This window comes from Bison bison, unplaced genomic scaffold (assembly GCF_000754665.1).
Source record: "Bison bison bison isolate TAMUID 2011002044 unplaced genomic scaffold, Bison_UMD1.0 scf7180017864057, whole genome shotgun sequence".
NCBI classification, from domain to species: domain Eukaryota; kingdom Metazoa; phylum Chordata; class Mammalia; order Artiodactyla; family Bovidae; genus Bison; species Bison bison.
Window position 1 is genome coordinate 3,487,076 of NW_011494629.1, and position 26,260 is coordinate 3,513,335.

Here is a 26,260-nt window from a genome sequence, read left to right on the forward strand (position 1 = left end):
ACACCTCAACATGAATCAGCTATAGGTATACATATATCCCCTCCCTTTTGAAACTCCCTCCTATCTCCCTCCCCATCCCACCACTCTAGGTTGATGCAGAACCCCTGTTTGAGTTTCCTGAGCCATATAGCAAATTCCCATTGGCTATCTATTTTAAACATGGTAATGTAAGTTGCCATGTTACTCTTTCCATACATCTCCCCTTCTCCTTCCTTCTCCGCATGTCCGTAAGTCTGTTCTCTATGTCTGTTTCTCCATTGCTACCTTGTAAATAAATTCTTCAGAGCCATTTTTCTAGATTCTATATGTGTGTTAGAATACGATATTTCTCTTTCTCTTTGTGACTTGAAGGCAAGCTACACAAGTTACAGTGAACTTTGTTCAATGGATATAAGAGAAAGCATATTTTCTGTGTGTGTGGTATAAACCTTTCCTAATGTATATTAAATATAGCTTGTTGGTATTTTTCAAGTCTTTCTTTTCTTATTTTTGGTTTACTTGATTCATCATATTTCCAAAGAGTTGCAGTAATAATTTTTTTTACTAATAATTCACTTTGTAGTTCTATGTGCTTTTTTACTAGTTTTGTTTGCATGTATATGGGGGAAAGGCATGCATAAATCTAATGGTTAATGCATTTTGTATTTTTAAAAATTTATTGGATGCTATTATTATAGGATCTGTCTTTTCAGTGAAAAGCAATTTCAACCTTGAATTTCATTTTGATATTTATATTGCTATCCCAGCTTTCACTTTCATTTGGATGATTTATCTTTGCCCAGGGCTTTATTTTGTATTTCTATTGCTCTCATTGTTTAGATCTACTGCTTGCAATAGATACACTTTGGTTTTTCCAAATCTAACCTATAATCTAGTCTGTCAATAGATAATTTTACCTTTTCAGTTTGGTGTAATAATGATTTACCCAATTTTATACCTTCCATTTTAATGTTTACTATTTATTTTAACTCACTGTTTTCTGATTTTCTTTTCCTTTTTCATTGGATTGATGAAATTTTTGTTCATTGTTTCCATTCTACACCCCAGATAACTTCTGATTTTTTCCTGAAATGTTTTGTCATATGATAATGTTATTACTTTTCCCTTTGATTACATTCTTATCATATCATCATCATTGTCCTTTTTAATAATTATATACCTTACAAAAGTTATTGCTGAAAAATATATTTCTGTTTGCTATTTCTCACCTGATTTATTTTACATTTATTTGGAATACTTTTGTGGGGTTTTTTTTCTCAGATAATGGTAAGAGATACTTTGTAAGTGCTTTCATTTTTGAAAATGTCTTTGGCCCTAACAGAGAAGTCATCCTTTAGATGCTACTTCTGATGTCACTTAGCATTCATTACTGCAGATGAGGCATCTTGATTTTTTAAATCCTTTCTCTGTAAATAATCTGTTCATTCACTTGCACTTTAGATTTGGATGTGTTTTAGATTTTAAAATTTATCTTTAAAATTCAGGAATATTCATAGCTTTGTTCACTGATTGAGTTCCCAATTGTTTGTGTGTGTATGTAAATTTGTTAGGAAAACTAATGGTATAGGTCTACTGTGTGTGGATAGTGAGAGGAGTCCTTGGGTGATTTTTTCATGGCCCACTAAGGTGCAGGCCTGTCTGGAACTGGAGACTTGGGATTACCAATGGAGATGTATGGTGAGTAGTGTGGACCAAGAATGTGGCCTGCCATTTCAGTAAACAAAAGAGGTTGTGACCATCAAGCCATCAGCCACTGCTGCTACCCGCAGTTGTTCACCTTTAGGGGAATTCAGAATGGAGAAAAATAAGACATTGGTCCCAGATTGTTACAGTGCTTATCAAAGGAACGATTTCTAATGAATGCAAACTCTTGCATTGTCCCATATATAGAAAAATGCTAAATTCATTAACTTGAGATGCCTGGATTTTCTTTAATTGACAGACAGTACTGGAAGGACTGATGCTAAAGCTGAAACGCCAGTACTTTGGCCACCTCATGCTACGAGTTGACTCATTGGAAAAGACTCTAATGCTGGGGGGGAGAGGGGGCAGGAGGAGAAGGGGATGACAGAGGATGAGGTGGCTGGATGGCATCACCGACTCGACGGACATGAGTTTGAGTGAACTCTGGGAATTGGTGATGGACAGGGAGGCCTGGCGTGCTATGATTCATGGGGTCACAGAGAGTCAGACACGACTGAGTGACTGAACTGAACTGAATCTTTTGATATTCCAAATACTTGGTTTTTGTTTTGTTGCAAAAGCTCCCTTTTACTCTGGCTCCTCCTTTATCTCTTCAGAAAAGTCCCTGTTAGCTGTCTGAGGGGCTGTATCCTGGACTTAAGTCCTCAGTAAGTCTACTGAATAAAAATAATCCTCACCTTTTAGGGTGAGAATTTTTTTTCAGTCAACAGTAGTAATAAAGGTGTGGATGCCAGTTATTGGTGCATGCGGGATTGTGATATAATAAATACGTATTTAGATTTTCATCCACAGTTCCCAGCACAAAGCTCCTAACACCTTTCTAATTTCCTAAATGATAAGAGTTATAGGGGCCTCTTTTATTTCTGTCTCTTGACGTAGCACTAGAGAGATAAAGGTGAAATTAGTAGGGTTTTTGTTGTTGTTGTTATAAATAATAAGTTACTTTGAAACACCCCTGAGTTTATTTTAATGAAATGATGTTTGGAAAGCCCCTAGTGAATCACTCAATGGGGATTGTTTGCCAGGGGAACCAAGCAAGTTCTTAAAGTTTTAGGGCTTGAAGTTGAGTAGGAAGTTGAACCACTAATGGCTAGTTATTTAAACAGTTATCTGTACATAGTGAAGTCTTCATAAAAACTCAAAATAATGGAGTTTGGAGAGTTTCTAGATTGAACATGTAGAGATTCTGGAAGAGCAGTGCACTCCTTCTGACATATCTTGCATATCCATCTCTTCTACCTGGCTGTTTCTGAATTATATTCTCTTATAATAAATTGGTAATCTAATAAGTAAAATATTTTCTTGAGTTCTATGAGCTACTCTAGAAAATTAGTGTAATATGAGGGAACCTCATGGGAACATCTAATTGTAGCCAGTTGGTCAGAAACACAAGTAAGAACCTGAACTTGTTGGCATCTGAATTTGGGGTGGGGACAGTCTTATAGGACTGAGCCCCTAACCTGTGTGAATAATGCTAAAACTCTAAGTAGATGGTGTGAGAATAGAAGAAAAACACACAGGAGGAGTTTTTCCTTTTCAGCGCATGGGATTGATTGCCATAGAGTCAGGACCATGGGGTACAGTTATTGGAGGCTCTGTGATCAGGAACTATAGAATGAATGATTATGATCTTGTAGAGAGAACAATGGTGGCTTGAAGTGAGATCTTTGTTCCCTGCCCAAGAATTGAACCTGGGTGAAAACCAGGAATCCTGTCCACTCCACCAGCAAGAGCCAGAAGCAGAGTTTCCCTGGCTTTTGCCCTATTTGAAAGCAAAAATGTTTTAAGGAGGCAAAAACTGTAAAAAAACAAAACAAAAACCAGTATAAAGTTTATTATTAGAGACACAGCATAACATGTGGTAGAGTTTGTTTAGTTAAGACATAGCAAGGTAGAGATACATGCCTGGAGAGAAAGAGTGTGGGCATCCCCACTAGTGAGGAGGAGCACAGTAAAGAGACAGTTACATCTTTTATATAGGGCAGTTCTAGGTTTTTGTTTGCCTTTGACCAGTTATCTCACTTTTTTTCCTCATAACTGACCTGACCTAGGTCCTCCCTCATATGTGTGCACATCTTTTTGCCAAGGTGGGTTCCAGTGCAGCAACCTATGGGAAGGTTGACACCACCTCTTATGGGTGGTGCTCCCTCCCTTTTTGACTGCTGAGGAAACTTTCTGTGCATATATAGATAGGGAAGTGTCCTTGACCTCAAGAATGAGAAATATGTGGTCTCTTTATCTGAGCAGGACTCAGCTCCTCTCTGCCATGGCCAGGACTGCTATCTTAAAGTATCCACTGGAGGCAAAGTACAGGTATTTAACTTGTTCCTGTTGTTATTTCTATCTGGAAGTGTAAATAGGATGCTGGCTGTAAATGTCTAACCTGGAGCCCATCTATCTCCTGCCTCATTTGGGGCCTGTGAGCAGTAGAACATGGGAACCAGTGATTCTGATCTGTGAGTAATGGCTGCTGGGGTGAGGTCAGTGTGCAATGATTGGCAGTTGGAAAAGAAAATTTAGGAGTGGGAGTGAGGAATTGAGTACCAGGGATGGGGATGAAAACTAACCAATCTGATCACAAGGACCACAGCCTTGCCTAACTCAATGAAACTATGAGGCATGCCATGTAGGGCCACCCAAGATGGACGGGTCATGGAGGAGAGTTCTGACAAAATGGGGTCCACTAGAGAAGGCAATGGCAAACCACTTCAGTATTCTTGCCTTGAGAACCCCATGAACAGTATGAAAAGGCAAAAAGATAGGACACTGAAAGATGAACTCCCCAGGTCGGTAAGTGCCCAATATGCTACTGGATCAGTAGAGAAATAACTCCAGAAACAATGAAGAGACAGAGCTAAAGCAAAAACAACACCCAGTTGTGGATGTGACTGGTGATGGAACTGAAGTCCGATGCAGTAAAGAGCAATATGGCATAGAAACCTGGAATGTTAGGTCCATGAATCAAGGCAAATTGGAAGTGGTCAGACAGGAGATGGCAAGAGTGAATGTCGACATTCTAGGAATCAGCAAACTAAAATGGACTGGAATGGGTGAATTTAACTCAGGTGACCATTATATCTACTACTGTGGGCAGGAATCCCTTAGAAGAAATGGAGTAACCATCATAGTCAACAAAAGAGTCTGAAATGCAGTACTTGGATGCAAACTCAAAAATAACAGAATGATCTCTCTTCATTTTCAAGGCAAACCATTCAATACCACAGTAATCCAAGTCTATGCCCTGACCAGTAATGCTAAAGAAGCTGAAGTTGAATGGTTCTAGGAAGACCTACAAGACCTTCTAGACCTAACACCCCAAAAAGATGCCCTTTTCATTATAGGGGACTGGAATGCAAAAGAAGGAAGTCAAAAAATACGTGGCTATGCTAAGTCACTTCAGTCATGTCCGACTCTGTGCGACCCCATAGACGGCAGCCCACCAGGCTCCCCCGTCCCTGGGATTCTCCAGGCAAGAACACTGGAGTGGGTTGCCATTTCCTTCTCCAATGCATGAAAGTGAAAAGTGAAAGTGAAGTCGCTCAGTCGTGTCCGACTCTTAGCGACCCCATGGATTGCAGCCTAACAGGCTCCTCCGTCCATGGGATTTTCCAAGCAAGAGTACTGGAGTGGGGTGCCATTGCGTGGAGTAACAGGCAAATTTGTCCTTGGAGCACAGAACGGAGCAGGGCAAAGGCTAATAGTGTTTTGCCAAGAGAACACACTGGTCTTAGCAAACACCCTCTTCCAACAACACAACAGAAGACCTACACATGGACATCACCAGATGGTCTATACCAAAAATTACCTATAATTTTCCCATCATCCAAATGTTATATCTGTTAACATATTAATATATTTCCTTCCAGATGATTTTCTCTGTGTGCATGAATGCATTCATGTATGTGTTCATGTGTACATACACACATATTATTCAATGAAAATGGACCCATACTGTTTGGTACATCTTTTTATTTTTACTTACCATTTTATTTTTCTATAGTACTTTAATTTTACATAATATTGTATACTATGGATGCCCTGTAAAGTATTTAAGCTGTTCATAATTATTGGGTATCAAGATGTTTCTAATTTTTTTTTTTTTTTTTTTTTTTTGTATTAGCCATGCTGTGGTAAAACTCCTGCATTTAAATCTTTGTACAGTACAGGATGATTTTTTTGTGATATGGTTCTACAAATAAGTTTTTGGGTCAGGTTCGTGGACAGTAAATGACATTGACACGTTTCCTTCTCTCGTGTCCCTCTGTCAATCTGTTTTCTCAGATCTCTGCCCCTTTCCCAGAAGAGCCAGAAATGACCAAGTCCCTGGTAAGTTCTTATTTGTTCATTTATTTATTTCTTTACTTTTCAGTGAGTTTTAGAAGGTATCTATTAACCCATATAGTGAATGGACAAGTGTAAATAAATAAAAACTAAGATCAAAGACAGTAAAAAGAGACTATCAGCTCCAGGTCAAGCTTGGATTATAGGTATATGTGAGTTGTGTGACTTAACAGTTATGAACTTTGAACTACAAAATTGTCTCTGATCTTCATGAAAGACAGAAATAATGGAAATGAAATACATGCATTATATTGTTAAAAAGTAATTTATTTCATCTATAATAACTACTTCCTGGTTCTTGATGTTTGAGAAAAATTTTGATAGATTTTTTTTTTACTTTATATTTTATATTGAAGTATAGCCAGTTAACAATGATGTGAGTTTCAGGTGGACAGCAAAGGGATTCAGTTGTACATATACATGTATGCATTCTCCCCCAAACTCTGCTCCCATCCTGGCTGCAACATAACATTGAGCAGACTTCCCTGTGCTCTACAGTAGGACCTTGTTGGTTATCCATTTTAAATATAGCAGTGTGTATATGTCAATCACAAACTTCCTAACTATAACTATTCCTTCCCCGTATTCTTTCCCCCATCCCGCCCCGCCCCGGCATCTAGGTTTGTTCTCTAAGTCTGTTTCCGTTTTGTAAATAAGTTCGTGGGTACCAGTTCTTTTTAGATTCTGCTTAGAAGGGGTATCATACACTATTTATCCTTCTCTGTCTAACTTACTTCACTAAGTATGACAATCTCTAGGTTCATCCATGTTGCTGCAAATGGCATTATTTCATTCTTTTTAATGGCTGAGTAATATTCCATTGTATATATATACACCATATTTTCTTTCTCCATTCCTCTGTAGATGGACATTTAGGTTGCTTCCATGTCTTGGCTATTGTAAACAGCACTGAAAAAAACTCTGGGGGTGCATATATCCTTTTGGACCATGATTTTCTTCAGGAATCTGCCCAGGGATGGGATTGCAAAGTCATATGGTAGCTGTATTTTTAGGTTTTTAGAGAAGCCACCATAATGTTCTCCATAGTGACTGTGCCAATTTGCATTCCCACCAACATTGTTGGAGGGTTCCCTTATCTTCACACTCTCTCCAACATTTATTCTTTGTGGATTTTTTTGATGATGGCCACACTGACTGGTGTGAATGGTATCTCATTGTAGTTTTGATTTACATTTCTATAGTAATTAGCGATGTTGAGCTCTTTTCTTGTGCCTCTTGGTCATCTGTATGTCTTCTTTGAAGTAATGTCTATTTAGGTCTTCTGCCCATTTTTTGAGTGAGTTGTTTGTTTTGATTATGTTAAACCTCATGAGCTGTTTGTAAAGTTTGGAGACGAATCCCATGTCAGTCACATCATTTGCAAACATTTTATCCCAATCTGTGGGTTTTCTTTTCATTCTGTTTTTTGTTTTCTTTGCTGTGCAAAATATTTTAAGTAGGCCTCATTTGTGCATTTTTATTTTTCTTTCCATTATTTGGAGAGACAGATAAAAAAGATATTGCTACATTTATGTTGAAGATTGTACTGCTTATGTTTTCCTCTAGGAGTGTTATAGTGTCTGGTTTCACATTTAGGTCTTTAATCCATTTTGACGTTATTTTTGTGTATGGTATTAAAGAATGATTTTTTTTTTTACAGGTAGCTGTCTAGTTCCCCCAGCACCATTTGTTGACGAGACTGTCTGTCCAACATTGTATTGTCTTGCCTCCTTTGTCATAGATTAACTGACCAAAGGTGTATGAATTTACTTCTGGGTTTTCTGTTCAGTTCCACTGATCTATATTTCTACTTTTGTCAGGAAGTCTGATTCCTCCAGCTTCGTTTTCCTTTCTTAAGATTGCTTTGGCTGTTCAAGGTCTTTTGTGTCTCCATACAGATTTTGAGATTTTTTTGTTCTGTGCTGTGCTGTGCTTAGTTGCTCAGTCATGTCTGACTCCTTGCGACCCCATGGACTGTACCCACCAGGCTCATCTGTCCATGGGGATTCTCCAGGCAAGAACACTGGCGAGGGTTGCATTCCTTGCACCTGGGGATCTTCCCAATCTAGGGATCGAACCCAGGTCTCCCGCATTACACGCGGATTCTTTACCATCTGAGCCACCAGGAAAGCCGTAGTTCTGTGAAAAATGCCATTGGTCATTTGATCAGGATTGCATTGAATCTGTAGGTTGCTTTGGGTAGTATATTCATTTTGACAATATTAATTTTTCCAGTCCACAAACATGATATATCTTTTCATCTGTTTGTGTCTTCTTCAGTTTCCTTCATCAACACCTTATAATTTTCAGAGTATAGGTCTTTAGTCTCCTTAGGTAGGTTTATTCATAGGTAGTTTATCCTTTTGATATGATGGTAAATGGAATTGTTTCTTGAATTTCTCTTTCTGATCTTTTGATGTTATTGTATAGAAATGCAACAGTTTTTTTGTGTGTATTCATTGTGTAACCTGCAACTTTACTAGGTTCACTGATGAGATTTAATAGTTTTGTAGTAGTGTCCTTAGGGTCTTCTATGAATAGTATCATGTCATTTGCAAACAGTGACAGTTTAACTTCTTCATTTTCTATTTGGATTCCATTTGTTTCTTTTTCTTCTCTGATTGCTGTAACTAGGACATCCAGAACTATGCTGAATAATAGTGGTGAGAGCAAACATCCTTGTCTTATTCCTGATCTTAGAGAAAAAGCTTTCAGCATTTTAACATTGAGTATGATGTTAAGCAGTAGATTTGTCATATATGGCCTTTATTATGTTGAGGAATGTTCCCCCCATGCCCACTTTCTGGAGAGTTTTTATCATAAAAGGGTGCTGAATTTTGTCTTTCTGCATCTACTGAGATAATCATATGGTTTTTATTCTTCAGTTTGTGTGTCACATCGATTGATTTGCAGATATTGAAAAATCCTTGCATCTGTACATGAATCCCACTTGATCATCGTGAATGATCTTTTTAATGTATTGTTGGACTTGGATTGTTAGTATTGTGTTGAGGATTTATGTCTCTAACATTCATCATTGATATTGGCCTGTGATTTTCTTTTTTTTGTGGTATCTTTGTGTGATATTGATCACAGGGTGACGGTGGCATCAGAGAATGAGTTTGGAAGTTTTCCTACAGCTGTAATTTTGTGGAACACTTTCAGAAGATTAGGTGTTTTGTTGCTATTGTTTTTCAGTCAGTAAGTCATATCCGACTCTTTGTAACCCCATGGACTGCAGCACACCAGTCTCCTCTGTCCTTCACTATTTCCCGGAGTTGGCTCAAATTCATGTCCATTGAGTTGGTGATGCTAGCTAATCATTTCATCCTTTGTTGACTGCTTCTCCTCCTGCCTTCAATCTTTCCAGCATCAGGGTCTTTTCCAGTGAGTCATCTCTTTCATCAGGTGGCCAAAGTATTGGAACTTCAGCATCAGTTCTTCCAATGAATATTCAGGGTTGATTTCCATCAGGATTGACTGGTTTGATTACCTTTCAGTCAAAGGGACTCTCAAGAGTCTTCTCCAGCTCTACAATTTGAAAGCATCAGTTCTTTGGCACTCCCTCTTCTTTACAGTTCAACTCTCCCATCTGTCCATGACTACTGGAAAAATCATAATTTTGACTAAAGGACCTTTGTTGGCAAAATGATGTCTCTGCTTTTTAATATGCTGTCTAGGTTGGTCATAGCTTTCCTTCCAAGGAGCAAGTGTCTTGTAATTTCCTGGCTGCAGTCATTGTCCACAGTGATTTTGGAGCCCAAGAAAATAAAATCTGTCCTTATTTCCACTTTTTCCCCTTCTATTTGTCATGAAGTGATGGGACCAGATGCCATGATTTTAGCTTTTTGATGTTGAGTTTCAAGCCAGCTTTTTCGATCTCTTTCACCTTCATTAAGAGGTTCTTTAGTCCTCTTTACTTTCCGCCATTAGAGTGGTATCATCTGCATATCTGGGGTTGTTGATAATTCTCCCAGCAATGTTGATTCCAGCTTGTGATTCATCCAGCCCAGCATTTCACATAATGTACTCTGCATATAAGTTATACACATGGGGTGAACATAGCCTTGTCATATTCCTTTCCCAATTTTGAATCAATCAGTTGTTCTATGTCTAGTTCTAATGACTGCTTCCTGATCTACATACAGATTTCTGTATGTAGATAAGGTGATCTGGTATTCCCATGTCTTTAAGAATTTTCCACAGTTTGTTGTGATCTACACAATCAAAGAGTTTAGTGTAGATCAGAAGTAGATATTTTTTGGAATTCCCTTGCTTTCTCCATGATCCAGTGAATGCTGGCAGTTTGGACTCTGGTTCCCCTGCCTTTTCTAAACCCAGCTTGTACATCTGGAAGTTCTTGGTTCATGAACTGCTGAAACCTAGCTTGAAAGATTTTGAGCATAACCTTGCTAGCATGTGAAATGAGTGCAATATAAATATCTTTACAATATGTTAAAATATATTAGGTAATGACAGTTAACACCAGTCATAAATATTAATATAGTGCTTACTGTATGCTAGGCATTGTAAACACACACTCTTTCTCTCAGCTGATTTAATCACATCCCTTTTGAGGTATCTATAATCATTATCCTCATTTTACAGAGAAGGAAGTAGGTCCACAGAGAAGTTAAGTAAATTGCTCTGGGTTGTACTGCTAGTAAGTGGTGAAACCAGGAGTAAAACCCAAGCAATTTGGCTCCAGAATACAGGCTCTTTATTTCAGCAGTTGAAAGAAACTTCCCTTGGAGTTCTTGACATTACCGAAGTTGCTCTCTATTTGATTCTCATGCACTGACTTGGGGGGTCTTCTTTTGGCATGCTGCTAGGAATTCCTTTCATGTCTCTCAAGTATTGGATCTCTTGTTTTTTGGCTCTTTCTTGATTCGTGCTTTCATTTTTAGAGAATATTATCCAGAAAGTATTGTATGGGAATTAGGTTTTTTGAGACCTTGCATGTCTAAAAGTATTTTTATTTGACCCTCAGTAATTTCATAGCTAATTCTAGATTGTAAGTCATTTTTACTCAGAAATTTTAAGACATTCTTTCTACTTTAATCATCCCACCTTTTCTTACTGGATGTGATAGGAAGATCCAGATAATAAATTTGTGTTGTTTTAAGTTTGCAGTAATTTGTTGCAGCAGCAATAGGACACCATTACAGATTTTGGTACCTGGACATGGAATGATGCTGTAATACCCCAAAATGTCAAAAGACTTTGGAATTTGGTAATGAATAAAAACTGTAAAAAATTTGAAGTGTATAATAGCAATAGCCTAGATTTCCTTGAACAGACTGATAATAGAAATATTGTTGTTAACTCTGCTAGAGAACTCAGAAGAAAGTGAGGAGCACAGTAGGAAAAAAACTATATTGTTTTATAGAATATCTCATTATTTTATTTTATTATTATTTTTTTTATAATAGCCCTCATAGAAAAACGTTATTGGAAAGCAGGGGAAACTACCAAGATATGAATGAAGACAAAAAATAAAAAAAGTTCAGACAGAAAGTGTATGACCTTGGTTTAAGTGGAAATGGAACCGTTTGGTGGTTTGTAGCTAGTGACCTATATTTTCACTTTGTGGCACTGCTGCTGCTACAGCTAAGCCGCTTCAGTCGTGTCTGACTCTGTGCGACCCCATAGACACCAGCCCACCAGGCTCCTCTGTCCACAGGATTCTCTAGGCAAGAATACTGGAGTGGGTTGCCATTTCCTTCTCCAGAATATCTCATTATTTTAAACAGACGGTTGACAAGAATACAGGTGTTAAAGGTGCTTCTGGTGAAGACTCAGAAGGAAATGAGAAATATGTTACTGGAAAGTAGGGGAGGGAACATCTCTGGTATGTAGTAGCAGAAAGCTTAGCTGGATTTTTTCCTGTAGTTATATGGAAAGCAGATTTGTCAGTGATGGACTTGTGTTTTTCTCTGAGGTGATTTCAAGCAGAGGATTGGAGATGTGGCCTGGTTTCTTTTTCCTGCTTACAATAAAATATGAATATTAAGCGATAGATTGGAGGAAGAACTGTTAAGCAAAAAGGAACTAGACTTGATGATTTGGGATATTTGGGGGCTATCAAGATTACAAAAGATGCTATAATTAGTTTCACTATAGGAAAGGATGTTCTTGAGAGAAAGTCAAGGGTGTGGATAGATGCTTTATATATGAATATTTTTCTAGGTTTTTAGGTGTTTAGCAAGATGAACAGGGTAGAATGTACTTTACTAAATTTTTTTAGCTGAAAGTCTCAGTCTTTGGTGTTAACTTGACTGTTTAGTTTATTTACATTTAATGCAATTACTGATATATTTGTATTTATATCCAGTTTTATTAGTTTCATATTTGAAATGTCTAATACTATTTTTCCACTCTTTCCTTGACTTTCTTTTAGATTAGTCAAAGTTTTAATTTTTATTTTGTTAGCTTGTTTGTGATGCATTCTTTTGTTTCCCTAGATACTATAATATCCATCTTTAACTTATTATTGTCTTACCCCCTTCTTAATAGATGCTAAAACATCTTAATTCCATTTACTGCCTCTCATTTTTACATTATTATTTTTATACATTTGAATTCTACATATGTTTTAAACTTCACAAGATATTATTATTACTGTTTTTGCATAGTCAGTATTTACAGTTTTATAAAGTGGGATTTGAGAAACTTTTTGAGTCTTTGAGTTGATGTCATTCACCTTTCCTTTTCAAATTTTGCTTCTGCCTCATATTCTTCCTCTTTGTTGTCTCAGACAACAATATGTTTTTCCTTTCCAAGGTGTTGTACATGTGATACATCACATGCTCTTCTGCTTTTTTTATTTAAAAAACCTCTGTGATTCAGTTTGGATATCTTCTGTTTGCTTGTCTTCCATTTAAGTAATTCTGTTCTTCTGCTATTAAACCCCTCTCAGTTCTTAATTTTAGATACTTAATTTTTCAGTTTTCATTTTTTTTAGTATAAGTTCCATTTCTCTGATGAAATTCTCCACCTTTTCATCTAACTCCAAAATCCTGTAAGACTCTTTCTATTGAATTTTTTTTCCTCTGGCTTTAGATATTTTGTTCTGTTTTTTGATAGGCATTTTTTTTATTGTATCAAAACACATATAAAACATTGTTAAGGATCTAGATTATGGTATTTTTCTCAGTTATTTAACTTATATGCAGAGTACATCATACAAAATGCTGTGCTGGCTGAAGCTCAAGCTGAAATCAAGATTACTGGGAGAAATATCAATAACCTCAGCTATGCAGATGACACCACCGTAATGGCAGAAAGCAAAGAGGAGCTAAAGAGCCTCTTGATGAAGGTGAAAGAGGAGAGTGAAAAAGCTGGCTTAAAACTCAACATTCGAAAAAAACTAAGATCATGGCATATGGTTCCATCACTTCATGGCAAATAGATGAGAAAAAATGGATACAGTGACAGATTTTATTTCTTGGGCTCCAAAATCACTGCAGATGGTGACTAAAGCCTTGAAATTAAAAGACACTTGCTCCTTGAGAGGAAAGCTATGACAGACCTAGAACGTTAAAAAGCGTGTTAAAAAGTGTGTTAAAAAGCAGAGACATTATTTTGCCAACAAAGGTCCAAATAGCCAAAGCTGTGATTTTTCCATTAGTCATATATGGATGTAAGAGATGGACCATAAAGAAGGCTGAGCACCAAAGAATGTTGCTTTTGAGGGGTGGTGGTAGAGAAGACTCTCGAGAGTCCCTTGCACTGCAAGGAGATCAAACCAGTTAATCCTAAAGGAAATCAATCCTGAATATTCATTGGGAAAGATTAAGGGCAGGAGGAGAAGGGGATGACAGAGGATGAGATTGTTGGATGGCATCATTGACTCAATGAACATGAGTTTGAGCATACTCCAGGAGATACCAAAGGACAGGGAAGCGTAGTTTGTTGCAGTCCATGGGGTCACAAAGGGTCAGACACGACTTAATGACTGAACAATAACAAACTTTCTCAGGAGAGGATTCTTGTTTCCCTTAGCAGATAGAGTGGAGGATGAACACCTTTGTCTAGTCAAGCAGTGTTAGGTTGAATCAAGACTAAGTTGAAGCTCTGATAATAGTCTACCTCAGGTTCACTCTGACCATCCAGGATTTTCAGCTGAGAGCCCAGTTTGCCCTCTGTGGACCCTCCTCTTGATAAGTGCCAACAGTGTTTTCTTATCAGACTACTAACATTTTGCCTTGCTTTTCAGAGGCTATCTGCTTAAGTGTTTAGTCTTCTGCTCCTACAGCCCTAGAATTTAGCAGATGTCTTAGGGGGAAAACCATCCATGTGTTTGAATTCTGGTTTCTCTATCACCCAACTTTAGTCTTCTGCTGGTTCAAAGCCTGGGTTTTCACCTTTTACCACACCCAGAATTGATAAATACTCCTAGTGTAAAAGTGGTTACGTACATCAACTTAAACCTTCAATGTTGTCTGTAGAGTCTTGGCACCTAACTGCTTCCAGTATTTTCAAACAGATAGTTTCAGTATTTCATCTGGCAAGTATAGTTATTCCTGGAAGAAACCCTGGACCATCACAAACTCTTGTATGCCATCTGGATATGACAGTGCCTCAAAAGGGTCACCTAAGTGTATCATATGTACTGTCCATTTAAAGTGTACATTCAATCATTTTTAGTATATTCATGGAGTTGTGCAATCTTTATCCAGTTTTAGAACACTTTCTTTCCCTCCCCTATCCAAAGTCATACCTTTTAGCTGTTCCTACCTCCCTCCCCACCACATCCTTCCATTACCCTGGGAAACCAGCAGTCTTCTTCCTGTCCTAATAGGTTTGCTTGTCCTGGACATCTCATGTTAATGGAATCATATAATATGTGGTCTTTTGTGATTGGCTTATTTCACTTAGCATAATATTTTCAAAATTCATCCACAGTATAGCATAAATCAGTATTTCATTCCTCTCTATGGCTGAATAATCTCTTTTATGAATATGCCACATTTTGAAATTCATCATTGGTTGATACCCTGGGTTGTTTCTGTTTTTGACTATTAAGAATAATGCTACTATGAACATTTCTATATAAGTTTTATGTGAATGAATGTTTTGATTTCTCTTGGGTATATACCTAGAAGTGGAACCATTAGCTCATATAACTCCTTTTGAGGAAGTGCCAGACTGTTTTACCTTCCCACCTTTACTATATGAGGGTTCCAATTTCTCTACTTCCCCACTGGCACTTGATATTATGTGTCCTTTTGTTTTTTATTATTATAGCCATCCTAGTAGGTGCATTTTCCTGATGACTAATAACTAATGACTGGAGCATTTTTTAAATTTCAGAATTCAAGATTTAATTGCATTTATTATTTTGCTACAAAAATAATAAAAATACAAATAAACACAAGCAGAGCATTTTTTATTTTATAATCATCTTAGTGAATTTGAAGGGGTATCTCTTTGAATTTTGATATCCCTTTTGACTATATTGATCTGTATTGAGAACCTTTTGTGCTTTTTGGCCATTTGTATATCTTCCTTGGAGATATGTATATTCTTTCTTGGTCCATTTGTTTATTTGACTGTGCCAGGTCTTAGCTGTGGCATGAGGGATGTTCGAGCTTTGTAAGCAGAATCCAGGATCTTTTGTTACTGCATGTGGAATCTAGCTCCCTGACCAGGGATCAAACCCAGGCCCCCTGCATCGGGAGCATGGAGTTTTAGCCACTGGACCATCAGGGAGTCCCCTTGGTCCATTTTTAATTGGATCATTTATCTTTTTATTGAGTTGTAAGAGTTCTTTATATATTCTTTACACAAATCCTTTATCAGATATATAATTGCAGACATTTTCCCATAGTCTTTGAGTTGTTTTTACTTTCTTTTTTAAGTAAACATTTTGTTTGTTCTGTTTTTTTTTGTTGTTGTTGTTATTTTTCTTTGTTTATTTTTCTTTTTTGGCCATTGGGTATAGCATGGGGATCTTAGTCCCCCTACCAGGCGTTGAACCCATGCCCCCTGAAGTGGTGGTGCAGAGACCTAACACTGGACTGTCAGCAAATTCCCTTATATTATCACTTTCTTAATGGTATCCTTTTTAGTGCAAAGTTTTAAATTTTGATAAAGTCCAATTTATCTATTTTTTCCTTTGGTTGCTTGTGCTTCTGATTTTATATCTGAAAAATCATTGCCTAAGTGAAGTGTTAATGAAATATGGCATACATGGAAAAGAATGCAGAAATCAGGTTTGCAGCTTGATGAGTTTACTTTATTCTTTTGTAACCAGCATGCAGATAAAAACAAAACCTCAGAATGTTATTAGAGCCACAGAAAGAATGACCTGATACTTTTAATATTTATTTTTCCCTTGAAATAATAATGTCAAATTTAGGTATTTAGTGAGAAGCTTATATGTTGTATCATGTTAAAAATTATTAAAAATAAGTTCATAAATATCTTGCTCTTATCCTACAGTCCTGATACTTTTCATTGAATAAACATGTGTTTTTCCAGGGATCAGTGTCTTTCAAAGATATATCTGTAGACTTCAGCAGGGAGGAGTGGCAACAATTGGACCTTGCTCAGAAAAGTCTATACAGGGATGTGATGCTGGAAAACTATTTCAACTTGATCTCAGTGGGTAAGCACAGCTCTGCTGGGTAAGGCTGTACCTAACTGAACGTTTTTTTTTTTTTTTTTCTCCTTAGTGGAATTTCTGAAATCTGGTGTTTCTAAGGTATGTGGGACTTCTAAAGCCTGTAGGACATCTGAAGTGTGTAATAGTTTTGTCCTTATTTTGTTCTATGTTTTTAACAATCTCTTTTGGACATTAAGAATATACTTCTGTTCCCCGTGAACTTTTCTGAAAAGTAAATGGAGGGCTTTGTTATTTCCTATCATCAGGGTTTCAAGTTCCCAAAGCAGAAGTCATTTTCAGCTTGGAGTGGGGAGAAGAACCATATATGTGGAATGGCAAAATCTCAAGCCAGGGCTGTCTAGGTGAGTAGGAACCAAAAGCATAGGAGATCGTATAACCAAATCAGTTTTGCTGGCAGAGTTTGGCAACTTTGAAGTGCTTTTAATATGATATTTCTCTAACATTCTGAACTTTTGAAACTGCATGGATAGAGTTGGTATTGGTCTCTTAGACATCTAAATGCCATTCCCATTTAAGGCCCCTTCCAATATCAGTGTCTTCTTTGTTTGACTCTTTAAGAGGGATATGCTACAGTTACTGGTACATTGGCTGTAGGATCCTGCTGTTTTGCTTTTTCTCCCTTTTTATAGCATTAACAAAATTTTTTTTAAATCTCTGTCAATATCTTAAATCCTTTCCTTACACATTCAGGTACTCATAAAATTGCCTTTAAAAAAAAATTACTTTGGGTCACTCACCTGCATATTTCTCTTCATTTTCTTTCTCTTCCCTTAAGGTACTTCAAAATTGTCATCTAAAGATGGCCATATTATATCATCTCCCATGTCTCTCCCTCAACTGTTGGCTTTGAGATTTCTATTACTTACATTTGGGGATAGCTTCTTATTTTAATTCTTTATAATTTGAGGGGACTACACCCCACAGCATGCGGGATCTTAGTTCCTCTCACCAGGGATTGAACCTGCACGCCCTCCAGTGGAAACTCAGAGTCCTAACCAGTGGATAGCCAGGGAATCCCCTATTTTACAATTTTTAAAAAAGTTTTATTTAATTTTTTTATTTATCCCTTTTAATCCTCACTCCCTACTCATTTTTATTCTTCCCAGAGGCAGTTGCTCTCCTGTATTTTATACGTTTGCTTGCAATTTATTCTTGAATTTGTTGGGTATTTGTAAAATTTAAATTGTTGGTCATTTTAATTTCTAAAAATGGTACTGTGCTATGTATCCTATATATATATATCCTTAGTTTATTTATTTCCTCTCAGCACTAAATTGGTTCATGTTACACTGTTTTTCTAGCTCATTGCTTCTAATAGATATATACATTCCATAGTATATATATATGCCACATTTACTTGTCCAGCTTTCTAGCTACTATAGCTAGTACTATAATAAATTTCTTCAAGAACTATTCTTATAGGAAACAAGAATTTCTGGAGGAAGAGTAGTGGGAGTGTTTTATTAATGAATATATGAATGCTTTATTTCACTAAGTATAACCATATTGGTTTCTAGATTGGATGTATTGGTCTACAGTCCTCTAAACATACAAAGGCATCAGTTTCTCCACATCCCTGCCCATATTTCTAATAATTTCTCATAATCTATTGGATTTTAATTTCTAACCATTTGTTTTAATTTGTGTTCTCTAATAACAAAATGTTTTGAACATCTTATCATGTACCTTGTAATAGATTCTGATTTCATTTTTGGTATTTGACTGTTGACACCTTCCAAACTTCACCACTCTCTCTTCATCTTCTGCCCCACATCTGGGCAAACTACAAGAAAACTCAGATGCTCTTTCCATTAGTGCTAGTGGGAAATTGCTCTGTATCAGTCAGCTTAGCACCACCCCCCAACTACTATAAAAAACCCAAGCTAGTTTCCCTTTCTCACTCTTGTAAGCCACTTTTAGACCTGCTTAGGAGCTTTCCCTTCAAAAGCCTCACTAAATGAGTAATGAACTTTTTCATATCTTATTGGTTGTGTGTCAAATCATCACTCTTGACATCTGAACCAAATTTGGTGTGGGAGTCCATTGTTCCTCTGCAGGTGACTTAACAGTTTGTGTAGTAAGCAGGGCCTTTGGATGATGACCGCCACCAAGGGGGTCTTTCTTCTCTTGTTCTCTGGCTTCACTGCCAGAGAATATATATATATATATATATATATACACACACACACCAAATATAACTTCCAATTGAAGTTGGAAGTTATTGTTGGTATTCTGGGACAGATGTAAAGAACTAGGCCCTCCATAAAGTAGCTTAAGACCTATGTATGTGTCTCAAATTGAATCATTTGTCTCAATTCTGGCATAAGCCATGACTGATACCAGAATTAAGGAAACAGATCAGATTGGCTCTCATTGTATAAAGCTCTCAGGGGAACAATTGATACCTTATGCATATAAGGGCCCATCAGGCAGCTACTTGTGTGAAGGAAGAGCAGTAACAATGCAGCATGCTAAACCACTTTTCTAAATGTTGTCATATTTTATTGTTTATTGTTTTAATGTCATATTTTTGCTTTTCCCTGTGACTCATCTTCTCAAACAATTCTTTATGCTCTTTCTACTAATTTTTCTCTTTTAGAAAGTATCATTTAGATGCCCTCTTCCTTTTACTTTCCAGTGAAAAGTAAAACCTAAGACCAAGTCTATATTTACTTATGCTTGAATTATTCTAATCCTGTTTTGATGTTTAAAAAAATTTTTTTTCTAGGTGCTACTGGTTAAAATACTGTGCTTATCTTGTTGTAACTATATGATGCAAAATATTACCTAACATATGAGAAATTCTTCTCTCAATGGATTAATAAACTACAGGAAAAACATGCCTCATATTTGCAATTCACATTTATCTTTATTTAGTTTCCATAATCATGTTTGGTTCATTTTAACATTTTCTTTAATTATTCCTCTGTATCTGACCCTTTATTTTCTGATCTGTCTGCCTATTCAGATAATCTACATACTTATACTTTGCTCTCATGTTTCACTTACTTCTTTTATTGGACATATTACAGTATACATTGCTTTTTCCCTTTTCTAATTCTCTGACCCACAAAAACTCAGAGAAAATGACATTAATTTGAATGACAACTGAGTCTTTTACCTATTTCAAAAATGTTTCTCTAGAGAATATTTAGTGAAATTAAATTCTTGAGGTGATATTTTGCTCTATTTCAGAGGGATTTGAAATTTTTCTGCTAAGAGTAATTTAAAGGACCAATAATTGTAATTGGAAAGGGGAGACAACTGAAAGAAATGTTTAAAATTTAAGCATTTGAGCATTAAGCATTTATTATTGTGTACATCTATGCCAATTAAATATGACTTTGTAAGGCTCAGAATATCTGTGTTTATTTTTAAGTTAAGAGAAAAGAGAGCCTTCCTAGAGTTTTGCTGAGGTTTGAGATTCATTTTCACAGCATACAACCCTAAATGATCCATGAAGGAAATGAATTTTGAAAAGGAATAAAGATCAGGAAAAGGATGCTTAGTGGGGAAAAGGAAAAGAATATATGTTTAGATTCAGTAATAAAATAGACTTTAGTGACTGGTGGAAAGATAGCTTACATACACTCATTTTATTGGCCTGAATTATGACTTTGTATTTTACTGAATTGATAATTCAGTTTGTGACAGAGGAATTATGAATAATTAAACTTTTTACCACAGGAGCAAATTTTTTACATTGAACATCATTGATAATAATGTAAATACTGTCAGGCATAGCAGTGGGTTTATAAGCTAAAGAAAGTGAAAAGTTGCAAAAGGTGAAAGCCATGTTGAGGAATCTAGTATTAGAGGTCCTCAGGCTTAATGAAAACATTAATATGTGTGAGTAAAACTGTAATGTGTGCTAAGTCACGTCAGTCATGTCCAACTCTGTGCAACCCCATGGACTGTATAGCCCATCAGGCTCCTCTGTCTATGGAATTCTCCAGGCAAGAATACTGCAATGGGTTGCTGTTTCCTTCTCCAGGGGTTCTTCCCAATCCAAGGATTGAACCCATGTCTCTTAAGTCTCCTGCATTGGTAGGTGGGTTCTTTACCACTAGCGCCACATGGGAAGCCCAAAAATATAAAAGTTAAAAGAATGTGTTTGGGGATATTACAAACATTATAAGATCCTAGAGATAGAATGAAATGGATATAAGGTTGGACTGTGTCTATATTAAAGAGTAATCTGATTTTTATGTAAGTATTTACTAAGAATCTACTATGTCTTAAAAAAATTTTTTTTAATTGAAGGATAATTGCTTTACAGAATTTTGTTGTTTTCTGTCAAGCCTCAACATGAATCAGCCATAGGTATACATATATCCCCTCCCTTTTGAATCTCCCTCTCCATCCCACCCCTCTAGGTTGATAAGAACCCCTGTTTGAGTTTCCTGAGCCATACAGCAAATTCCCATTGGCTATCTATTTTACACATGGTAATGTAAGTTTCCATGTTACTCTTTCCATACATCTCACACTGTCCTGGAGAAGGCAATGGCACCCCACTCCAGTACTCTTGCCTGGAAAATCCTATGGATGGAGGAGCCTGGTGGGCTGCAGTCCATGGGGTCACTAAGGGTCAGACACGACTGAGCGACTTCACTTTCACTTTTCATTTTCATGCATTGGAGAAGGAAATGGCAACCCACTCCAGTACTCTTGCCTGGAGAATCCCAGGGACGGAGGAGCCAGGTCGGCTGCCGTCTGTGGGGTCGCACAGAGTCAGACACGACCAAAGCAACTTAGCAGCAGCAGCAGCACCCTCTCCTCCCCTCTCCCTGTGTCCATAAGTTTATTCTCTATGTCTGTTTCTCCACTGTTGCCCTGTAAATAAATTCTAAAGAACCATTTTTCTAGATTCTGTATATATGCATTGCTGCTGCTGCTACTGCTACTAAGTCACTTCAGTCATGTCCGACTCTGTGCGACCCCATAGATGGCAGCCCACCAGGCTCCCCCATCCCTGGGGTTCTCTCGGCAAGAATACTGGAGTGGGTTGCCATTTCCTTCTCCGTTAGAATACGATATTTATCTTTCTCTTTCTGACTCACTTCACTCTGTATAATAGGTTATAGGTTCATCCACCTCATCAGAACTGACTCTGCTATGTCTTATACACTGTTCCACAGTTGGGGATATTAGTGATTCTTGTTGTAGGTAAGAATGGTATATTGGAATAAAACCCACCTCCTGTCATTGATAGACTCCAAGAAACAGTGACTTAGAGAACACAAACATTAACCAGGCCTGGATTTAGCCTGAGGGGTGTAGTTTTCTAATCTCTTGTCTTGGGCATCACCAGCAACATAGAACTGAGCTATCAAGTCTGTAATATAGCCAGTGGGAAGAGAGTTATGGGAGACACACTTACTTCCTTAAAACATTGACCTGATTACAACAAATATAATTCCTATTCTCATTTGAATGGTGATAGGTGAATTACCTGGATTTACCTACAAATGAGGCTGTATATGCCTGTTGTTTTGAGACAGACACATGCTTGGCTACAGGCTTAAGACTGTTGAAGGAAGGGGACGGATTTTAATGAACAACTTCTGTCTCTGCTTCAGAGTTGGCCCTTTTTGCTGTTATATTCTTCGTTATTAAGTGTGTGTATCTGCACCCCAAAACCAGGCATAAAGAATTGAATCATAGATATATATTTACCATTTGTAAACGGTAAAGCTAATTCAGGATGACTGTGGCTACAATAGATTTCTGTACATAAATAAATTTGTATTTATGGAACAGTGATTAATAGGGAATAGAGAAAGCAGAGAGATTAGGATTTATAGATGAAGGATAATAAGAATCTAGACTCAGAAATATTTTTTAGCCACATGGTTTGTCACTTTGTTCTAACACCTATTATGTACTTATGCTACATGTTCAGAACAGCATATTTCAGTTTGAATCTCGTCTTCCCCAATTACTAAGCATTTGACTTGGGCACATTACTTAACTCTTCTGTGGCTCAGTTTCCTCATCTGTAAAGTAGGGACAATAATAACATTAATAGCAAAAGGTTATGTTGATGTTTAAATGAGTTAGAACAATGCCTGAGACATCTAAATTCTATTATCAGACAGTAAATGTAAGGGCTTACTTTATTATTGCATATTATTTCATATAAAGAGATTATTATATATATTCTTATTTTATATATTTATCTATATTTAGTATTACATGTGTATAGAACCTCTCCCATTTCTCTGTGTTCATCTTGTATCCACTCTATTATCCCTTCTGTATTTTGCTAACTGTTCTTTGTGTATTTTATTTTTTAGATCAGGATATTGGTTTTGAAACATCACAACAGGGAATATCTGAAGATGTTTCAGTCTGCTTTGAGGGAATACGTCTCTTCCCAAGAGATGACTTATATTCCATTTTAGAAGAATTTTGGCAAGATGATAAACAGACAGGAAGAGATAAGGAAAACCAGAACAAACATTTAAGTCCTATCTTCACCAACAAGGATACGTTAGCTAATAAGGGGAACTGTGACTATAAAAAAGACATTGGGGAAAAATTTCATGTAAACACAAACCTTGTTCCTTCAAGAAAAAGACTCCATAACTATGACTCATTTCAAAAGAGTTTGAAGCCTATTGTAAGCTTATGTAATTGTAATAGAAACAATGCAACAGAAAATTTTGATAAGATTATTGGACATGGTAACACTTATATGAATTCTCATACGAAAACGAATGCTTGTGAATATAATCAATGTAAGAAACTTCTGAGTAAGCAAGCTCTCATTCAGCATCAAAAACACCATACTGGGGAGGACTTCCATGTATTTTCTGATTGTGTAAAATTCTCCACCCATGAGACACACCTTTTTGCACATCAAAGGATTTATACTGAAGAGAAACATCCTGAGTGCACCAAATGTGAGATGATCTTCACTCAGAAGTCCCAATTTGCTGTGCCTCAGGTTTATACAAGAGAAAAATCCTATGTAGGCACTGAATATGGGAAGAAATTTTCCCTCAACTCAAACCATGAGAAAACTTCTCATACTGAGGAAATTGACTATAAATGCAGTGCACGTGGAAAAGCCTTTATCAAGAAGTTAGATCTGTTCAGACTCCAGAGAATTCCTACTGGAGGGAAAAAACCCCATGATTACAGTGAATGTGGAAAAAATGTCTCTCACAATTCAAATCTCAGTATACACAAAAAAGCTCATACTGGCAAGAAGTACTTTGAATGTATTGAGTGTGGGAAATCTTTCACAAGAAAATCAACACTAAGTATGCATCAGAAAATTCACACAGGAGAAAAACCATATGTATGTACTGAATGTGGGAAAGCCTTTATCCGAAAGTCACATTTTACTACACATGAGAGAATTCATACTGGAGAGAAACCTTATGAATGCAATGACTGTGGGAAGTCCTTTATAAAGAAGTCACAACTCCATGTGCATCAGCGAATTCACACAGGGGAGAATCCCTTCATATGTTCAGAATGTGGGAAGATCTTCACTCACAGGACAAATCTCATTATACACCAGAAAATTCATACTGGGGAGAGACCCTATATATGTACTGAATGTGGGAAGGCCTTTACTGACAGGTCAAATCTCATTAAACATCAAAAAATTCATACTGGAGAGAAACCCTATAAATGCAGTGACTGTGGGAAATCATTCACCTGGAAGTCACGGCTCAGGATACATCAGAAATGTCACACTGGAGAGAGACATTATGAATGCAATGAATGTGGGAAAGCATTTATTCAGAAGTCAACACTGAGTATGCACCAAAGAATTCATAAAGGAGAAAAGCCCTATGTTTGCACTGAATGTGGGAAGGCCTTCTTCCACAAGTCACATTTTATTACACATGAGAGAATTCATACTGGAGAGAAACCTTATGAATGCAGTGACTGTGGGAAATCTTTCACAAAGAAGTCACAGCTTCATGTACATCAGCAAATTCACACAGGAGAGAAACCCTACAGATGTGCTGAATGTGGAAAGGCTTTCACGGACAGATCAAATCTCTTTACACACCAGAAAATTCATACTGGCGAGAAACCCTATAAATGTGATGACTGTGGAAAAGCCTTCACTCGAAAGTCAGGCCTCCATATACATCAGCAGTCTCATACTGGAGAAAGACGTTATGAGTGTAGTGAATGCGGGAAAGCCTTTGCACGAAAATCAACACTCATTATGCATCAAAGAATTCATACAGGAGAGAAACCTTATATTTGTACTGAATGTGGGAAGTCATTCATCCAGAAGTCACATTTAAATCGACATAAGAGAATTCATACTGGAGAGAAACCCTATAAATGCAGTGACTGTGGGAAGGCTTTTATTAAGAAGTCACAACTCCTTGAACATCACTGAATTCACACAGGAGAGAAACCTTACATGTGTACTGAATGTGGAAAGGCCTTCTCCATCAGATCAAATCTTATTAAACACCAGAAAATTCATACTAAACAGAAACCTTATAAATCTAGTGACTTTAGGAAAGACTTTAACTGGAAAGCACAATTCAGTGTACATCAGAAATCTAATACTGAGGAAGTAGAATGCCCAGTGCCACAATCATGGGGTAGGGATACAAAGTTGTGAGGAGCTATAGCTTGACTAAGAAGCAGGAGGTAACCCAAGTCAATTTTCCTCCAACTAGTCAGAGGTATGAATATCTGGATCTCATAGCTTATGTCCAGTTTTATACATATGGGCAGACACTTTGGAGAAAGTGTTTAAGCAGTGATTAATGGCATGCTTGTTTACTTGACAGATACTGGGATTTTTAAGCGCCTGCAAATAATAGTACATGTGCAAGAAGATGACTTGGCAATAGTTCTTATTTCACGTTTTGGATAAGCAGCTTTATAAATCAGGGCTGTTGAGTTGTTCATGCCCTGTATAGCAAAAATATTCAATGTTGACCAAAGGAATTTCTTGAGTAGATTTCCAAGAAAAATTTTCATTGTCCAAGCACTCTATGGACACTAAAATCAAGGCAACAGTGTAGACAATTCAGATGTATAATAAAAAGAATCTAGAAGTTTTTGTGAAAATTGACATTAAAGATACAAAGATGGACTCTACTTTTTTTCTTTTCTTTGGGATGTCACTATTATTTATAGCTTACAATGTTTATTAGTGTGTGGAAATTTAGATTAATAAGTTTAAAATTTGACTTCGAGATTGGCAAAAACCACAGACTTACCTGAATATTCACAGGCATCTTTAGGTAACTAATGTGTTTCCTTATTTATTAATTCCCTACCATGGCAGCAGGTAACTCATGCCCAAGAGGTATAAAGTGCTCCCAGACTATATCCCAGAAGTGATCATTGATGTAAGCAGCAGCCCCAAAGATTACCTGTTACACTATAGCTGGTTCTGAGATCATGAAAGTTAGCCACAGGTTACAGATTTGGCACTCTGGATTCTCACTGTCTTTTACAGAAACCTCTACTTTTTGAATGATTTCTTTTTCTAAAGAGACAAATTAAGAAAGTTTTAAAACCTAGAATTCTTTCCTTCCAATTTTGTTAATGCATCCTCTACTTACTTATTACATACTAAGTTTGTTG

The 26,260-nt window shown here is 36.9% G+C and overlaps 1 protein-coding gene across 1 annotated transcript; it reads left to right on the forward strand.

Annotated features, from left to right (window-relative positions):
- The first annotated feature begins 5,427 nt into the window (after window positions 1–5,427).
- On the forward strand, window positions 5,428–25,768 carry ZNF484 (zinc finger protein 484). Its single transcript, XM_010835999.1, is given in 4 exon segments — window positions 5,428–6,030; window positions 16,531–16,657; window positions 16,921–17,016; window positions 22,975–25,768. Coding segments are annotated over 4 exon segments (2,631 nt in total). The 5' UTR covers window positions 5,428–5,931; the 3' UTR covers window positions 25,284–25,768.
- Window positions 25,769–26,260: the final 492 nt, after the last annotated feature.